We start from the raw sequence: 19560 nt of genomic DNA, 5'->3' as shown, positions 1-19560 counted from the left end.
AAAAAAAGAAATCATTACATCTTCAGTGTCACATGATCCTTCAGAAATCATTCTAATATTCTGATTTGCTGCTCAAAAAACATTTATTATTATAGTGTTGAAAACAGCTGAGTTTGACTTTTTTAAGTTTCTTTGATGAACAAAGTTCAGAAGAACAGCATTTTTCTGAAATAGAAATCTTTTGAAACATTATAAATGTCTTTATCATCAAATTACATTTGAACACATATTCAAATAGAAAACAGCTATTTTACATTGTAATATTTTTTTTACAATTTTACTGTATTTTTAATCAAATAAATACAGCCTTTTTTTTAAAACATTACAAAAATCTCACAGATCTCAAACACTATAATGCTGAAAATGTAGCTTTGATCACATACATTACATTTTAAAATATATTGAATTAGAAAACTGTTCTTTTTATTAGCAAAAATATTTCACAATATTACTGCCTTTTCTGTATTTTGGATCAAATAAATGCAGGCTTGGTGAGCAGAAAAGACTTCATTAAAAAGCATTAAAAAACGTACTGTCCAAAAACTTTTGACTTGTAGTGTATGAATGTAAGAATGAAGAATTTTTAAAAAATAAATAAATACAAAATAAATTAACTAACTAAATGAATAATACATAAAATAAATAATAACTAAAAACTACAAAAAATAAATTAAATTACATTTTAAAATATATTGAAATAAAAATAAAGTTATTAAAAAAAGTTAATAAAGTTATTTTAAATAGTAAAAATATGGTGAGCAGAAAAGACTTCATTAAAAAGCATTAAAAACCTTACTGTCCAAGTAAGTGTTTGACTGGTAGTGTATAAATGTAAGAATAAAAAAGTTTAAATAAATAGAAAATAAATAAACAAATATTGAAATAAATATAATAAAGTGAAAATAAATAAATAAATAAATAAAACTACAACTTATCAATTAAATTAATTTAATAACATTTACTTTTTTTTTTTAAATACATACATTAATAAATAAATTAATAATAAATTAATACAAATAATTATGCAGAGCTGAATTTAAATAAAAATGAATTGTGTTTTTATTTGTATATTTATTTATTGACATACTTATTTTAAAAAACATATCTGCATGTTTGGGCCTCCACACACATCTATTTTCATTCCAAACGAAAAACGTCACCCTTTTCTCTGGAAACGCAATTCGTCCACACAGCAGCCCCGCCCCCGTTTGCGCGTCACCGCGAAATCCCCGCCCATTTTCTCTGTGGTGCTCGAGCCCCGCGGCTGTTTGTGGCCGGTGTGTGTGTGTGTGTATCTCTCTTCAGGAGGACGACTTACTGCCAATTATCCTCTCGCACACAGCGATTTTCCCTCCCGTTTTCAGCGTCCCCGGGAGCGGGGACCTCCACGGCTGATCGCGGGACCGTGTCACGGACTTTATTCGCGGACGAGTTTCTTTCCTGGGGAATTTATCGCGTCTCTCAGCGAGCTAAGCTAGGTGTCGAGCTTGCGAGCTAATACTGGATTTGCGCAAATTCTCCGCGCACGAAAGTTGCACAGACGACAAAATAACGGCTTCGCTCGGGATCAATCCAGTTGGAATAATTTCTAAAGTCTTTTCCAGCCCGGACGGCTTGATAAGAAGAAAGTCAAAAGCCACCGTTAGCTCAGCGAAGCTAACGAGCTAATATGAAGTTAGCCAGCTAACGCTCTTGTGCGCAAGAAAACACCCTCCGTGCGAGGGGTTTATAATGCTTACATGATTTTTGACAGGTGAAAGCTTGCAAACGTCGGGTTATTTAGGTCTTTAAGCATTTGTTTTCATAGTGAAGGGCTGATTTGTCTTGGGGAGTGGTGGCTTGATGAGCTGTCCTGCTTAACTAACTTCAGCCAAACCCACTCACCTTATTAATCTTCATTAGGGTTTATCATTTAACATTTGTGTCCTCGTTAATATAGAAGCCATTGCCAGTTCATCTAGAAACGCGTGTCAATCAAACATCCTTATTTTTGAAAGGAGGCTAGATTAGCTGGTCCAACAGGTTATTAGTATATTAGCATTACTGGCTTGTTTTTTTTTTTATCAGGCCTATGGTTGTGAAGGGGGATGAGGATGAATTGTGTTGGGAACGAGGTGTAACAGGTCGATTTGTGGACTGTCATCCGAAAACACAGATTTGTATGGGATTTGGCAGCTGGTTTGGCATCATGGGGGTCTCGCAAGGGGGCATGAAGTCGTCCACATAGTGTCTAACTAGTCATTTATGACGTTATGTAGAGTTTTTCGTATTACTATGTTCGTTGTTCTCCTGTCAATTCATTAAAACGATTGGAGAATTGGAGCAACAGGTCAGCCTGGATCAAGAAACCCTGTCTTTCGTCTCTGGTTGGAGTAGCACTCCCAAGCCATCCTCAATGCCTTCAGCGCTGGCCGTGTTCACCTGTCGCCCGAATTCACACCCGTTTCAGGAACGCCATGTCTACCTGGATGAGCCGGTCAAGATCGGGCGCTCCGTGGCCCGGTGTCGCCCTGCCCAGAACAACGCCACTTTCGACTGCAAGGTGTTGTCCAGGAATCATGCTCTGGTGTGGTTCGACCACAAGACGGGGAAGGTAAGTCAGGCGTTGTAGCTTTCCCCAGGCAGGCAGAACAGGTCAGATTGGCTTCTAAGTCAACTGCTTGTTTGACATGCAGATGAAAAATGCACCTCAAGCTGTCTTGATTTATAAAGGATTTTCTGGCTTCAGCAATCTTGTATACATTCAGTGGTCCCCACCCAGAAGTATTTGGACACTAAGCCCCTATAAGATGTCCTTAGTATTGAGGAATACAATTGTTCACTTTAATAAAAATACAGCTGTTTGTTGTTAGTTCATGTTAGCTCAGGTCCAATAGATATTAACAGATGCAATTGTTGATTTTAATAATATGTGAGCCTGGACCACAAAACCAGTCTTAGGTAACACCGGATATATTTGTAGCAATAGCTAAAAATACATTGTATGGATCAAAATAACTTTTCTTTATGCCAAAAATCATTAGGGTATTGAGATTATGTTCCAAGAAGATAATAATATATATATGAAATATATGAAAACTTAATTTTTGATTAGTAATATGCATTGCTAAGACAACTTTATTTATTTTTTTGTACCCTCAGATTCTAGATTTTCAAATAGTTGTATTTTGACCAAATATTGTCCTATCTGAACAAACGATACATCAATGTAAAGCTTATTTATTCAGATTGAAATAAATCTCAAAATCGACCCCTATGACTGGTTTTGTGGTCCAGGGTCTCATATGTTAGTAAACATAAATATAAAACAAAACAAAAATATAAAAGTTAAAGTAAACATTTTATAAAATTAAAAAGAGCCTAAATTCTCAAAAGTGAATATATCTGATAACAACTGGTGTTTTGGTTAATTTGAATAAATATGATTCATTTTAATGAATGTGTGATTCAGTTTCACAGGTGTCTTAGTTGAATGCTGATAAATGACAGGTATTAAAAATAAGTGTTTTTGTGTTAGTCAGTTGTTTTATCATTCAAAACAAACAAGTGTCTTTTTAGTCAATATGAGGTCAGATGTTTTGTTTTAAGTAAAATTTTTAGAAGCAAACTAAGAGACAAACAATAAAAAAATATATGTAAACAAAAACAATTTAAAAAATATTTAAAATAAGTATATGTTTTTCAGTATTTTAATTAATAATAAAAAAATATTATTATAGTTAATTGTATAAAAATAAAATTTAAGTAATCCCATGGCTCCCTTAAAAGATTTTGAGGCCCTCTAGTGGGTCCAGGGCCCTTGGCTGAGAGCCACTGACATAAAATGGGTTTGCACTATTAAGTGTTTTTAATTTAAACAAATGACACTTGGTTTGATACTTTATCTAATGCAATATCATTATGATAGGACAATATTTGGCCGAGATACAACTACTTGAAAAAAAAAATCTAAATATTGAGAAAGTCGCCTTTAAAGTTGTCCAAATGAAGTTCTTAGCCATGCATATTACTAAAATGAAAAATTAAGTTCTGATGTATTTACGGTAGGAAATGTATAAAATATCTTCATGCAATATGATCTTTACTTGGCATAAAAAAAAATCTATAATTTTGTCCCATACAATGTATTATTGGCTTTTGCCACAAATATACCCGTGCTACTAATGACTGGTTTTGTGGTCCAGAGTGACATAATATAATGTATTTTTAAGTTACATGAATATATAATCATAATCATCATATTTAAAACAAAAATATAAATTAGAAATGAATAAATGCTTCAATGGCTTGTTTTTCTCCACACTTGCGATTAAGGTATGGCATGCCAAATCAAAGGTTGAAGAATTATTCATCTCTAAACTACAGAATGCTGTTTATGTGACGTTAGACAGATAAGACATGATTATTCGCCAGTACATGTAGAATCTCTATCACAGTCATGTTGACCCATAACATCTCTCGTGAAAGGTGACGGAGCATTTTTACAGCAGCAGATGTGCTATTTGAGACTGTCTAACATGACATTGCTGTGTCTGGTAAACAGGATTAAAACATTGCTGTGACATTTCTATGCTCCATGTGTTGATGCCGAAAGCGACGGCTCGTAATTCTGCTCTGGCTTGTGAAATTAGATGTCCGAGGTTTTAAGCTGCCAGGTACGTGCTCTCCTTTCACAGCGTCGTGTGTGAATGAAAGTGTAAAATAATCCTCTGGAAAGCAGGCGAACGTATTCCACTACACATGTATTATCCAAGAACATGCTTTTAGTGTGAGTTTTGGTTTAATGCTGGTGATTCACTCGGTTCTACTTTCAGATGACACATTTTGACAGCGCCAGTGCACATTGTATTAGGTCATAACTCCCCCCCCCCCTTAGGCATGCTTATGGTTGCTTTCACTGGTTTTCTTTGGTTGTTTAAAGAATGGTTTTTGGTGGCGGTGTGTTGTTGTTAGTACAGTTCGCATGCGTAAAGAGGTTTTCTGTACGTCTGGCAGTGTGTAGGTGTGTTTTGCCTGTAAAAAGGAAGTATTTGATGCAGTGCAAGTTTTGCCATCATCACTCTGGGGAATAATTTCTCAGCTGTTGTGAAATAATTGCAGCTATGGTTGCTAACTGCAGCCATGTAGATTAAGGTGTGGTGTTTGAATTAAGGGAGTGCTGCTCGCTACAATACCAGGTGAGGCCATTAACCCTTCAGAAACGGCTTGTGCTTTTACTGAAAGAAAAACTTTCGTCTCATAGTAGCGAAGAATGATTATTTAACAGGGTTTGATGATGTAACATAGCAAGTTCAAGTTCTGTCGTAACCTCAAACCTTACTTAAACCTGAGGCAGTGTGAAGAAATACTTATAACACGATGTGAGCTATTTAACATTACAGTAATGATATATAGGACAACATAGTTTAATATACAGATCAGATCAAAAGTTTACATACACCTTGCAGAATCTGCAAAATGTTCATTATTTTATCAAAATTAGAGGGATTATTTTTTAGTTAGTACTGACCTGAATAAGATATTTCACATATAGTCCACAAGATTCTACATATGCTTTATTCTTAATACTGTGTTACCTGAATGATCCACAGCTGTGTTTTTATTTATTTATTTTTGTTTGTTTAGTGATAGGGGTGGCACGGTTCACAGAACCCACGGTTCGGTTCGTACCACGGTTTTAGGGTCACGGTTTTCGGTTCTGTACGGTTCTTGTTTTTATTTTTCATTTTAATCTTTAACACTCCAGAAGTTTACTTTGGCATATGAAATGTAGCTTGATTATCCTTAATTTAGTATACATTATTAAAAAAAAAAGTTATATCATGTAATCATGCACAAACTGAATTGGACTTGACTTTAAGCACATTATTGAGACCATCTCTGAGGAAAGCTAGGGGAGATTTGATACAGCAAGAGAGAAGACATTGATGACATGCCTTTCATTTATTTGGCAAAAACAGGACAATGTGTATCTCTACAGGAATTTGTGTGCCTTTTTAGAACATAAAGATTGAACTGAAGAATTAACTTGCATGTCTACCAACTAGGGGTGGAACGGTTCACAGAAGTCACGGTTCGGTTCGTACCTCGGTTCAGATGTCACGGTTCGGTATGATTTCGGTACAGTGGAGGGAAAAGCAAAACAAAAATGCAGAAGGCAATTAGATGTATTTCCACTCACATACCCAACAACCGCTGAACAACGGCGACACACAGTCCTCGTCTTTTCCACCACTCTCTCGCCTGTACTACTGTAACTGACTGGAAAAGCGAAGTTTTCCCAAACTTGCGATCTTAAAGAGGCCGGCGGATCCTCTAACTCTTGTGGAACACCACCACTTGCCATACTCGCTGTCGCTGCTATCTCTGACTCACTCACTGGATGGACCGTCGAGCTGACAAAAAACTGCAGAGTGCCAGAGAATGTAGACGGGCTCTGATAGAGCGCATACAGAGGCTGTCCCTAAAGAACCCGCGTATCTAACAGTAGTTCCGCATTACATTAATTATTTTGCAGGCAAGTTTTTTTTATTTTCATACCGTGTATTCTCCGTTTAAATTCATGCACCGAACCGTGACCCCCGTACCGATTCGGTTCGAAACGAATACATGTACCGTTCCACCCCTACTACCAACACACTGGCGTGATGTCTTCTCAGATGAACTGACAAATTAAGATGAAATCATGAAATCCAAAATGTTCCCACACACCTGACCTGGCTAAGGGGCCGTTCACATGAAGCGTCTTTTGTGCACTCAAGTTCGTGATTTCAAATGTAGACGCGCGGTATGCGCGCTCGTAATGGAAGCGACGCGGTCCGACACGCTCGTTTTTCCCAGGCGCGTACGTGCCGCATCGAGATAAAAACATCTCAACTTTTCAAAATTAGTGATAGTTCTTTATGAGCCCCTTGTTTGTCCTGAACAGTTAAACTGCCTACTGTTTTTAAGGAAAACCCTTTAGGTCCCACAAATTCTTTGGTTTTTCAGCATTTTTGTGCGTTTGTACCCTTTACAACAATGACTGTATGATTTTGAGATCCATATTATCACACTGAAGACAACTGAGGGACTCATATGCAACTATTACAGAAGGTTCAAACACTCACTGATGCACCAGAAGGAAACACAATGCATTAAGAGCCGGGGGTAAAACTTTTTGAATTTGAAGATCAGGGTAAATTTAACTTATTTTGTCTTCTCAGAAACATGTAAGTATCATCTGTAGCTTCTGAAGGGCAGTACTAAATACACACACAAAAAAAAAAAATACTGATCTTTAGGTAAAATAAGAAAAATGAACACATTTTATTCTGTTCAAAAGTTTTCACCCCCTGGCTCTAATGCATTGTGTTTCCCTCTGGAGCTTCAGTGAACATTTGAACCTTCTGTAATAGTTGCATAGTCCCTCTGTTGTCCTCAGTGTGAAAAGATGGGTCTCAAAATCATTGTTGGAAATGCGTTAAATACAAAAAATGCTGAAAAACCAAAGAATTTGTGGGACCTGAAAGATTTTTCTGAAGAACAGCAGGCAGTTTAACTGTTCACGAAAAAAAACAGCTGTGGATCACTCTTAGCTGTAAACAATGGTTTGACGTTAAAAACGTTGTGATTATGGATTTATTTTGTGTAAACACAGCTTTTCATTTCACAAGATTTTAATTGATGTACTGGAGTGGTTTACTTGTGTGGATTATTTTGATGTTTCTATTAGCTCTCATTCTGACGGCACCCATTCACTGCAGAGAATCCATTGGTGAGCAAGTGTTGTAATGCCACATTTCTCCAAATCTGATGAAGAAATTTTAGTTCACCTTAGGGTAAATTGTTCCTTTAACGGCTCAGTCTAAATTGCTTTGCTTTGATTTTATCAGCCGCTTCTTCTTGTCATTGGCAGTGTAAAGATTGAAAATCTAATACCGTCCATTTCCTCTCTGGGACCGGTTGTCCACAAAGGACATTGCAGTAATGACCTGAAGAGACTTGCTCTTATTGGCACGGTTTCTGTCGGAAAGTCGTGCCAAGATGAAGCTACCTAAACTGGGCCAGCCAATAGTTGACATAATGTGAAACGGTGCCTGTATCACCACCTGTCCACTGGCTTTGTGCTGCTGTGTACTACAAATGTAGGCATTGCTGAAAAGGTGGCGATTGCAACTGTGTGCCTGAGAATGACGCCTGTATTTATAGACATCAATCAAAGCCGCGCGGCCACTAATAGAGTGTCTGGATGACTGCTCTTAGCCCTGACACTGCTATTTCTTGGATTTGGCAAAATGACACCCATGAGAATGAAGCCAGTGTGTTTCCAAGATACACTGTCCTGCCAGACTCTGGGCTGTCATTGTGCTCTAGTTAGACCGGTTTTTAATTAATGTGATTCGCTTCTCATTATGTGTTCCTTCAGGATTTGAGTTTGTGAATGCCCAAGTTTGCTTTGATCTTCTTGTACTGTGTTGCATTCAATTTCAGGCTGATCAATAAATGATTCAGCCTGAATGCTTGTAAGCCCTAATGTGAAGTGCTGTTCTGTGCGTGGATGTGCTGTAAGTAGAAATAAGATTTGTTTTGAGTTGTTTGTGTCCTTCCTTTAGTCTTACAGTGTTGTTTTCTAGCTTGTTCCTTGTTGAGTTTGTTTCTTCATCAGATTTGGAGAAATTCAGCATTGCATTACTTGCTCACCAAAGGATGCTCTGCAGTGAATGGGTGCCATCAGAATGAGAGTCCAAAAAGCTCATAATAATCCACAAGTGATCCACTTCAGTCTGTTAATGTCTTGTAAAGTAAATCTATGTTGTTAGAAAAAACATTAAAAAACCTTTAAACCATTGCTTCTTCCCAAAATATTGATGATAACACTTCCTCCAGTGAAAAAAGTCCATCTCCTGTTGTCCTCTCACATCACAATCCACCCACATATTTATTTAAAGCTGTTTTGGCTTGTAAAAAGTGTTTGATTTGCTCATATTTCTGTCCTGATTAAGATGAAATCACTTTTTCATTGGAGAAAACAATATCATGAATAGATAAAAACGTCTCAATTGATTTGTTTCTTACGATCGTTTAGGTTTTCACTCATTGAGTGCACATGCTGTGGATAGTCATACGAGTTCTGGATGGTCTGTTATCTGGTTATTAGTTTGTTATTAGGTGATGGTTGAAATCAGTATTTAAATATCCATATCAAATGTAAATATTACCATCTGCTCAAAGTCTAAATTAAAAAGAGCCTTTAGAATGACTTCTACCTAGCAACTATAAATACCAGCTTGTCATATTGTGAATTTGAACGCATTCATGCGTTATAATTGGGTTGTTTACATTTGTAGGATTGTCGTTCCTTGTGATCTGTTTCAAACTTGTCTTCATCTGATGCCGTGGAAATAGCAGAGAAGAGTTCATCCATTTGATGTGATGTGGGTCTAATATCACTAATCACCTGAATAAGATATTTCACATCAAAGACGTTTACATATAGTTCACAAGAGAAAATAAAACTAGAATTTATAAAATTCTCAGACCCTGTTCAAAAGTTTACATACACTTCATTCTTAATACTTTGTTACCTGAATGATCCACAGCTATTTTTTTTGTTTGTTTAATGATAGTTGTTCATGAGTCCCTTGTTTGTCCTGAACAGTTAAACTGCCTGCTGTTCTACAGAAAAATCCTTCAGGTCCCACAAATTCTTTGGTTTTTCAGCATTTTTGTGTATTTCAACCCTTTCCAACAATGACTGTATGATTTTAAGATCCATCTTTTCACACTGAGGACAACTGAGGGACTCATATGCAACTATTACAGAAAGTTCAAACACTCACTGATGCTCCAGAAGAAAACACAATGTGTTAAGAGCTTTTTGAATTTCAAGATTAGGGTAAATTTAAATTAAAATAAAACTCATTTTGTCTTTTGGGAAACATTTAAGTATCTTCTGTAGCTTCTGAAGGGCAGTACAAAAAAAAAAAAAAAAGATATTTAGGTAAAATAAGAAAAATGTACACATCTTTATTTTGTTCAAAAGTTTTCACCCCCTGGCTCTTAAAGCATTGTGTTTCCTTCTGAAGCATCAGTGAGTGTTTGAACTTTCTGTAATAGTTGCATATGAGTTCCTCAGTTGTCCTCGGTGTGAAAAGATGGATCTCAAAATCATACAGTCATTATTCGAAAGGGTTCAACAACACAAAAATGTTGAAAAACCAAAGAATTTGAGGTATTTTTCTGAAGAACAGTGGGCAGTTCAAGACTGTTCAAACAAGGAACTGATAAACAACTATATTTTCTCTTGTGGACTATGTCTTCTATGTGAAATATCTTATTCAGGTCAGTGCTAAATAAAATATTACATGCATTTTTGTATGATCCCTCTTATTCTGCAAATTGTATGTAAACGTTTGACCTCAATATGTATGTAATGCATATAATGTAGTTTTAGCTTTCATTAAATTGTGTTTCTCTTCATCGTCTGCTTTTAGCATTTTTAGCTGCAGGCTGTTGCATATTTTCTGTCAAAGTGTGAGTTCTGTTGTCGAGTCTTAAAATAGTATGATGCCATTTGCGCCTCGTTTTTACAGTCTGTTGTTATTATAGGTAGCACCAAGACAGGGACAACTGCCTAGCAGCTGAGTTTAGCTACCGGAGCCCCCTCCTTCCTGATACGAACTCGCCCAGAGCCCCGCAGGGCGACCCACACCCTAGATCGCAAGCAGCTGTACAGGACGCTGTCTCTCTTCTCACTGATAATATAGAAATGTATGTCTTGGAGTTGAAAGTGCACTGTTATTCACAGTCTCGTCTCAGATGTTAATTTGTTTCATTGACGGACATCTCGTAAAAAGGACTCTTGTGCGAGCGCTATTATCTAATGAGATCTTGTCAACACAATTAATATTAACTGTGAGACATCCTAATTGGATCATATGTTATCTATGTAAATCCATGCTGTCATAATCTCTCAAATGAGAAGTTTTCAACACCACACAAAGCACTGACATACTTCTACAGTGTTGTAATCGTAAAATGAGTGAATTTTATCCACCCTGTTAATTCATTGGAATGCAGATAGGACGCTCATACTGTGTTTTACATTTCAAACACATGTCAAGCCTAGTTTTAAGGTAGTACTCTACATTTATTTTACAAATCCTTGTGTTTTCTTCCAAGCCCTTTGCTGGCAATCACTAAAATCACTACATTCTTCATTTGGTTTCTAAGTAACTGTAAACATTCTCAGTGCTGTCCTTATTTGTAGCTTTTAAATCAGTCCCCTTTTAAACTTGTGCTATTTGCAGGGTATATAAATCTGCCATGAGGTTCTTTTCACTGCATGTTATTAACACAACCTATCGCTGAAAACATTGAATGACTGGACGCTTCTTGTACTGTTATATCTCTGACCTCATAACTGTAGCATGAAATATGCAATTCCTTCTCAAATTATGCAGAAAGTCATTTTCCAAAACCTGCCAACCTTATAGTTATTAGCCTTTATTTGTAAATTAAACTAAATTAAAAATGAAATATTTTTTAAAATATATTTATTTCAGTTAATGTTTATTTTATTAGAAGTAAAGATTTTTTTTTATTATTTTCGTTTTAGTTAACAAAAATAACACAGACAACATTAACAGACTGTTTTTTATTTTTATAAAAAAGTGCTATGTAAAAAAAAAAAAAAAAATCTAAGATTATTAGAAAAGTCGGGATTTTTTCCTAGAGTAAAGTCGGGATTTTTCTTAGAGAGTAAAGTTGGATTTTTTCCGGAGAGTAAAGTCTGGATTTTTTTTTTTCCGGAGATTAAAGTTGGGATTTTTTTTTTCTGGAGTGAAGTCGGGATTTTTTTTCTAGAGTAAAGTCGAATAAAGTTGGGATTTTTGTTTGAGAGTAAAGTCGGGATTTTTTTTTTTGAGAGTAAAGTCGGGATTTTTTTTTTGAGAGTAAAGTCGGGATTTTTTTTTCGAGAGTAAAGTCGGGATTTTTTTTTCGAGAGTAAAGTCGGGATTTTTTTTTCGAGAGTAAAGTCGGGATTTTTTTTTCGAGAGTAAAGTCGGGATTTTTTTTTCGAGAGTAAAGTTGAATAAAGTCAGGATTTTTTTTTTTCAAAAGTGTTTTGTATGCCTACCTGTGCTGTAGCTCTTCGTATGAATCTAGTTTGTACTCTTATATTTTACACTTAATGTGGTAATTATTTTGATAAATTGCTTATGATATTCGCTTTGGATAAGAGTCTGCTAAATGATTAAATGTAAATATAATTCCAGTCCATTCAGACACTGAAATGCGACTTATCTGACAGATAAGTGTACTTTCTTTTATTCTCTATAATTCTCTATTCGTAGTTCAATAAATGGACATCTCTCCAGGTCTGTGCCTTTGCTCTAGTGTTTTGAAAAGCTAATGATGGAAGACTTTAATGGAATAAACATTTTGGCCTTGGTTTTTCTTAAGTTCTTAGAGGTTTCATAGTATTTGAGAATGACAGACTCCAGGCTTTGGGAAACACAAATATTGGCCAGAACTTCAGAAGTGAAGTTGATATTAATTTCTGGCTGGTTTTTTTTTTTTTATTATTATTGTTTTTTGCAGTATGAGTGTATATTCATTTTGTGAATGTATTGGAGGCTTTGAGTTTTTTTAGGCTCATCAGCAAAATGAAATACAATAATTGAATGTTTTAAATTAGTTGTTGATGACAAACAGCACTGCAAATATATTAGAAAATCATTAAATTGAACAGTTGTTTTAAATGTTAAACGTTAGTGTTAATACTGTTTTTAAGTTTATTTACAAAATGAAGATGAGATGGAAAAAATAAAAAAATACAACCATTTAATATTTAAAATCAGTTGTTGACAACAAATGCACTGCATTTATTGCATATTATTGCACGTAGAACTAGACTATAGAAAAGCATTAAATTTATGAGCTATTTACACTACCAGACAACATTTTTGAACTGTAAGATTTGTTTTTTTAAAGAAGTCTCTTCTGCTTACCAAGCCTGCATTTATTTGATCCAAAATCCAAATTTAAAAATATTTTAACTTTTTAAAATAATTGTTTTCTATTTAAATATATTTTAAAATGTTATTTATTCCTTTGATTTCAAAGCTGATTTTTTAAGCATCATTACTCCAGTCTGATCTTTGGATCTTTCTATTTATCTATCAGAGAATCCTGAAAAAATGTACTCAACTGTTTTAAATATTGATAATAATAATAATAATAATATTTTTTTTTTTGAGCAGCAGATCAGATTAGAATGATTTCTAAAGGATCATGTGACAAAATTTTACTTTGATCACAGGAATAAATTACATGTTGCAAATAGAAAACAGTTATTTTAAATAGTAAAAATATTTCAAAATTTTACTGTTTTTGCTGTACTTTGGATCAAATGAAAGACTTTAAAAAACATAACAAATTTTACTTTTCAAAAACTGTTAAATGTAATGCAATATAGCCTTTTTTCATTTAAACTGAATAATGCACATGCTACTCATAATGTGCAATTGTGAATATGCCATTGCTGTCCTTTATTGTAATTTAACATTTAATTTAGTGTTTAAATATTTAAAGTTTGCTCTACAACTTGACAGTCTTTAGTTCATTTTGCAAATGAGTTGCATTTTAGGTAATGCTTTTAGAGTAAAATGTACTCAAATTAATAAACATCACCTCTCCTTGTCATTTTAAATGGTCAATATATCTTTTTTTTTTTCTTCAAAGACTAAAAACTGTGACACAGAGGTGTTGTACTATTTTGGCCAGTGTTGAAAGACAAGCAGTAAACCTTCTCTTCATGGAACTACTCTACAATAGACTAGTAATGGGCGATATAAACGATATGCGATATAAACGATACAAAATTGGCCTACGATAGAGATTCTAATTCTATTGCACTATCGCGATAATGCATGTTTGATGACGCAATCTACCCGCGAAATTTACAGTAACGAGCTGCAGCCGGCTTCAACGCATCATCTTGAATAAACATTGCTGAAAGCGTCAGCGAAACAGAGGAGCTCGTGAAAAAGACTGGTGCAACCAGTACCACCGCTCCCTATACGCAGACTAGGCTTGTAAACACACGTGATAACGCGCAGCATCTGCGTCGCAACGCGCTCTCACCTCTGTTTACGGCTGCCTATTTGGCCAAAAATTATGATAATAATTGATGAACAATATGCCTGGTCCTGGAAAGAGACATCAACACTCCGGCGCCGAGAAACGAAAGAAAAAAAAAAGCCCAAGATGAAGCCCGTGCATCACTTTCTGGTACTTTCATAATCCTGTGAAACTTTATATTATTCTGTCGACATTAATAATGTGTTTTAATGTCGGTAATAAGTTCACGACTAACGCATCTTTCTTAATATGAATACAGGTAGATCTAAGTAAACAAAATGACTTAAAATGCATTATATTAAAACAATTATGGCAATTATGATTATTGATTAATAATGACCATATAGTGTCATTAAATAACAGTGTTAAAATACAAAATCTAATACAAAATTAACAGTTTACATTACAATTTTAATAGAAATGCCTGAAAAGGGCACCAAAGGCCTGGTAAATGCAGTTGTTACACTTACATGATGATCAAATTCCTAGTTTAATATTGACCAAACATTTAATTAAAATATCCACATAATCTTCCCCTTATCATTTCCTCAACTAAAATATGTGGACATCATAATCCTTGTCTGCTTTATTGTCAAATAGCAAAGGCTTTATTATATGAAGAGCTCATTTACGACTTTGCCTCAAGAAAAAGCAGAAGTATGCCTTTGTAAATTTTGAACTTTGGAAAGCTTCAGCAGATGACAGTGTTGATTTTATTTCAGTTTATTATGGTTTATTTGATTGAGATTTCACGTTTTTAATTGTTTTATTTAAAGTGTAATTTTAGTTTGTATTTTTTGCTGTAGAGCTACAATTGTAATTTATAAATGATACAATTTATTTATGTATTTACTATTTACTTTTATTTGAATAAAGTTCTATTTTGGCCCCTATAGTAGGTTTTTTTTTTTATTATTTTATTATTACTTCTGTAAAATTTGGGAGAGGGGGCACAAAAGTAAATTTCTGCTTAGGGCACCCATTTGGCCAGCAGCGGCCCTGGGTGCAAAATCTGTTATTTGGACGTGGTTTGGCTTTAAGCCGTCCGACGAGCAGCAGCAAAATATACTCTGTAGAGTGTGTGGGGCAAAAGTTCCAGTTAAGAGAGGTAACACCACTAATCTGTTCTACCACTACATTTAGTTTATTTATCTGCAACATTGTGTTGTTTAATTACAGTTTTGCTTTTGCACAATAAATGTTCTCAAAACGACATGCAACGTTTCTTTATTTCTTTAAAAAAAAAAAAAAATTTGCAGCTTGGCTTTCCTAAGGGTCTATGTAACCTGTTCTGAAATGGTTCTATTATAATTTATATATCGCAATATATATCGTTATCGCAAGAGGCTGCAATGTATATCGCAATATGGATTTTAGGCCATATCGCCCATCCCTACAATAGACGATGTCTTCACAGGGCAGGCGAGTTGGGTTTCTTTTGTAGGATGACTTCAGGTTTTCCAGGGAAAGCACTCACAGCCTTTTGAAATCTTAAACCCCACTTAGGCTTGAGTCATTCTGTAGCAAATTTTACCGTAGCAGATCCACTGGGTGTGATCGAACGCTCAGAAAACTGGTTCTTTATCTGTTTTATATTAAGAGTGTTTTTGCTGCAGTAATTCATTCAGGTTTTACTTGCAAGCTGTTTCACATTTGTTTACTGTTGTTTACATTTCATGAATGAGACGATTTAAGCTTTCCAGGTTCTTATTGATTTGCCTGCTTCTTGAGGATTGAGGTTAAGGGTGCTTTATTGCCTGACCTGCTGATTAGTAACCAAGCTTACCGGGTTAGTGTCTTCGCTATAGCTGACCTGCTTTAAGCAGCCTGCACCGATCGATGTTGTTTTCCTCAGCCAGGCCGTTTGTCTTCCATCCCAGGATGGAGCTTTTTTCAGGTAGGAGTGATTTAGGTTTAGACTTGCTTTTGAAGCTTAAACCCTGCATTCCTTCAAGATCTCAGTGTTGGCTTTCAGAGCCGTTCTCATGGAATAAATCTTGTGGCTTTTGGCCGATATGGTTAAAGGAGACAAACGCAGACAGTATGATGTGAGCTTTTGTACTATTTTTGACTAGAAAAGAGAAGAATTTCACTGCATCTCCTTGTAATAAAAATGAAGTTACACCAGTATCATTTTAGATTTTTAGAATTAAAAAAAATAAAATAAATATATAGGTATTTTGGTACTAGTGTTGGGCGATATGCTCAATTTTCATATCGCCCTATCGTCAGCCAGAGAGATCGCCGATACACGATACTATCGTGCTAATTTAATTATCTATGTACTAAATTCCTTATTCGTTTTGTAAAGGTAGACTTGCTATTGGCATATGATTAAGTTGTGCATGTACAGAGCGCTGACTGTAGTTTTGCCGGAGTTGTTCAAGTTACTTTCGGTTTCATTCTCTGCTATCGTCAGTGAGTGAGTTGTAAATGCGTGCATAAATGTAAATGAATGAATCTTTCTTTACCCGTCATATTGCGATAATGTTACCGCTGTATGTCTGACCGTTGTCATCAGGTGATGTTGTAGTTCAGTTCATATTGAATGCGGAGAAGTGATGCGCGTGTAATACACGTGCATATGTTTAGCGCCATTTGATCGCATTGTAATTCTAATTAACGCATATAGATGTTACTGAGATGAATGTTTGTTTACTATATACAGACCAATTATGATACATCGTAATTAATTCAGCCTGAACCACGTTTTACTACCTCTGTTATCCTAATGACTGCAAAGCTAATATAATAGAACACTCCCGTTAGTATCAGTTAATCTATCCCCATACTGTATGATGAAAATCTCCCATTTTCACTGCACGCGGTGCGTTAAGGCGACGTGGCCTCTCTATGCTTGTGTTTATACCGCTGCGAGTTTCTGAAGCATCCTAGAACAGACTCTCTGTGCTGCATTGCTAAAGTTAAGTTCTTTGTTGACGGATAATAATAATAATCGTCTAACTATCGTCAAAGGCAGCATCAGCAACAGGCGATATCTCTGACTATCGTCGATACACGATACTATCGTCTATCGGCACAACCCTATTTTGTACTTGAAATTGAACTAAATTAAAAATGAAATAATGTTTAAAATATATTTATTTTAGTTATTGTTTTTTTTATTTGAAGTAAAGATAAAAAAAATAATAATTAAAAATTCTAAGATTACGAGTAAAGTCTAAATTTTTCGTGAGTCAAATCTAAATTTTTTGTGAGCAAAGTCGTCATTTTTCGTAAGTAAAGTCGTCATTTTTCGTAAGTAAAGTCGTCATTTTTCGTGATTAAAGTCTGCATTTTTCGGGAGTAAAGTCGGCATTTTTCGAAATAATTTTCAAAGTATTCCCGCAACATTTTGACTTTATTCCTGCAACATTTCGACTTTATTCCTGCAACATTTCATCTTTATTCCTGCAACATTTCAACTTAATTTTCGCAATATTTTGACTTTAAATCGACTTCATAGAATAAAGTTGAAATTTTTGGAGACAAAGTCGAAATTTTTGGAGATGAAAGTCAAAATACTTTGAAAATAAAGTCGAAATACTTTGAAAATAAAGTCGAAATGTTTTGAAAGTAAAGTTGAAATAGTTTTCCTGCAATATTTAAATTTTATTCCTGCAATATTTCGACTTAATTCTCGCAATATTTCGACTTAAATCGACTTCGGCAAATAAAGTCGAAATACTTTGAGACTAAATTCGAAATAAAAAGAAAAAAAAACACTACTGGTGTGCATCTTGAGACAAAACAAAGGCACTGATATATTTTAAGATCAGTCTGTGCAAGTTTCTTTCAGTTAAAACGGCTCAGACTTACATTTTAGTCTAGGACTAGGCTTAAGCCATGTCTGTGAAACCGGGGGTATGTAGAATATGATAAGAAGGATTTGGATGATATAAACAGCTTATGATTGCATTGTTTGAGATTCAAGACTTCTTTGCAGACATTGAATATTAAACTTGCTGATTTGAGAAATTATGTGTAAAAACCTAATTTTCATTTTGAGAAATATTTGAAGGCTAGTTTTTGCAAATATTAGGACAATTTTATTTGTTCATATTGCATTCATTACTATATTGGTTGTTTTGTCTCTGACAACTCTCTGAACAGGCATAACCATCCAGCTAGTATTAAAGTCTTGGTTAAACGATTCTCCCAGCAGAACTGAAGTCAAAGTTCCACCTCCTTCCTTCCCATGATTCCTTTTAATTAGCAGTGTTGGAAGTGTTAATTGCACAAATCTTCTCTGCACTTGTTTGCACAGGGTAATACTGCCTTTCTGTACAGCTTATACAAAACCTGCACTCAAAATAGTTCCAGTCTGCACGTGGACTCAGTTAGGTAGAATATAAAGCGATTTCTTCTAGGATGAATGATGACCTTCACACTGATCTCAGAGATACTGGCACCTGTTTGACATGAATAAGTGCTGAATAAGTTCAAGTCAGATGTGTGTTAGAGGCAGAAGGCTGGTGGCAGCGTCGGGTCTCTTTAGGAATGCTAATGTGCTCTTTGACGATGGGATGTGGGGGCGAATCCCTGACAGAAAAATCAGCCCTCTCTCTTTCTCTCACTCGTTCCCTCTCTCTTTTTCACTCACCCCCTGTGTAGTAGGCATTTGACAGTTCTGTGACACACGCAGGTGCATTAGTGACGTGTCCCAGCATATTTAATCAATATTTAACACGCCAGCTGTTAATGAAAGCGAGCAGAAGTTCCTCCCTAAACTGCTACCACTTGACTTTATAATTATAGCTTAGGTATCACACATCAAGTGTTTTACACTACCAAGTAAGGCTGGGCGAAAAAATTAGAGATCAGTTGTAAAGTACACTACCAGTCAAAAGTTTTTGAACAGTAAGATTTTTAAGTCTTTTCTGCCCAGCAAGCCTGCATTTGATTTAGAGTACATCAAAAACAGTAAAAATTAGAAATATTTTTACTATTTAAAATAACTTTTTTTTATTTGAATATATTTTAAAATGTAATTTATTTCTGTGATTTCAAAGCTGATTTTTAGCCTCATTACTCCAGTCACATGATCCTTGAGAAATCCTTCTAATATTCTGATTTGCTGTTCAAAAAACATTATTATTGTTATGTTGAAAACAGCTGAGTAGAATTTATTCAGGTTTGTTTGATGAATAGAAAGTTCAGAAGTACAGCATTTATCTAAAATAGAGCTTTTTACTTTAGATAAATGTTGATCTTTGGATCTTTCTATTCATCAAAGAATTCTAAAAAAAAAACATTAAACTGTTTTAAATATTGATAATAATAATACAAATATTTGAACAGCAAATCAGCCTATTAGAATGATTTCTGAAGGATCGTGTGACACTGAAGATTGGAGTAATGATGCTGAAAATGTAGCTTTGATCACAGGAATAAATTACATTTTAAAATATGTTAAAATAGAAAACATTTTCA

General features: G+C 35.0%; 1 protein-coding gene across 1 annotated transcript in view; it reads left to right on the top strand.

Annotated features, from left to right (window-relative positions):
• Window positions 1–1275: 1275 nt before the first annotated feature.
• Window positions 1276–19560, top strand: part of slmapa (sarcolemma associated protein a) — an 80041-nt gene continuing 61756 nt past the window's right edge. The window contains exon 1 of the mRNA XM_073825299.1: window positions 1276–2593. Coding sequence (XP_073681400.1) covers window positions 2396–2593 — 198 coding nt within the window. The 5' untranslated portion in view covers window positions 1276–2395. The remainder of the gene's footprint in view (window positions 2594–19560) is intronic.

The sequence above is a fragment of the Garra rufa genome, chromosome 20 (genome assembly GCF_049309525.1).
Source record: "Garra rufa chromosome 20, GarRuf1.0, whole genome shotgun sequence".
NCBI classification, from domain to species: domain Eukaryota; kingdom Metazoa; phylum Chordata; class Actinopteri; order Cypriniformes; family Cyprinidae; genus Garra; species Garra rufa.
This window is presented reverse-complemented; position numbering and strand designations above follow the sequence as displayed.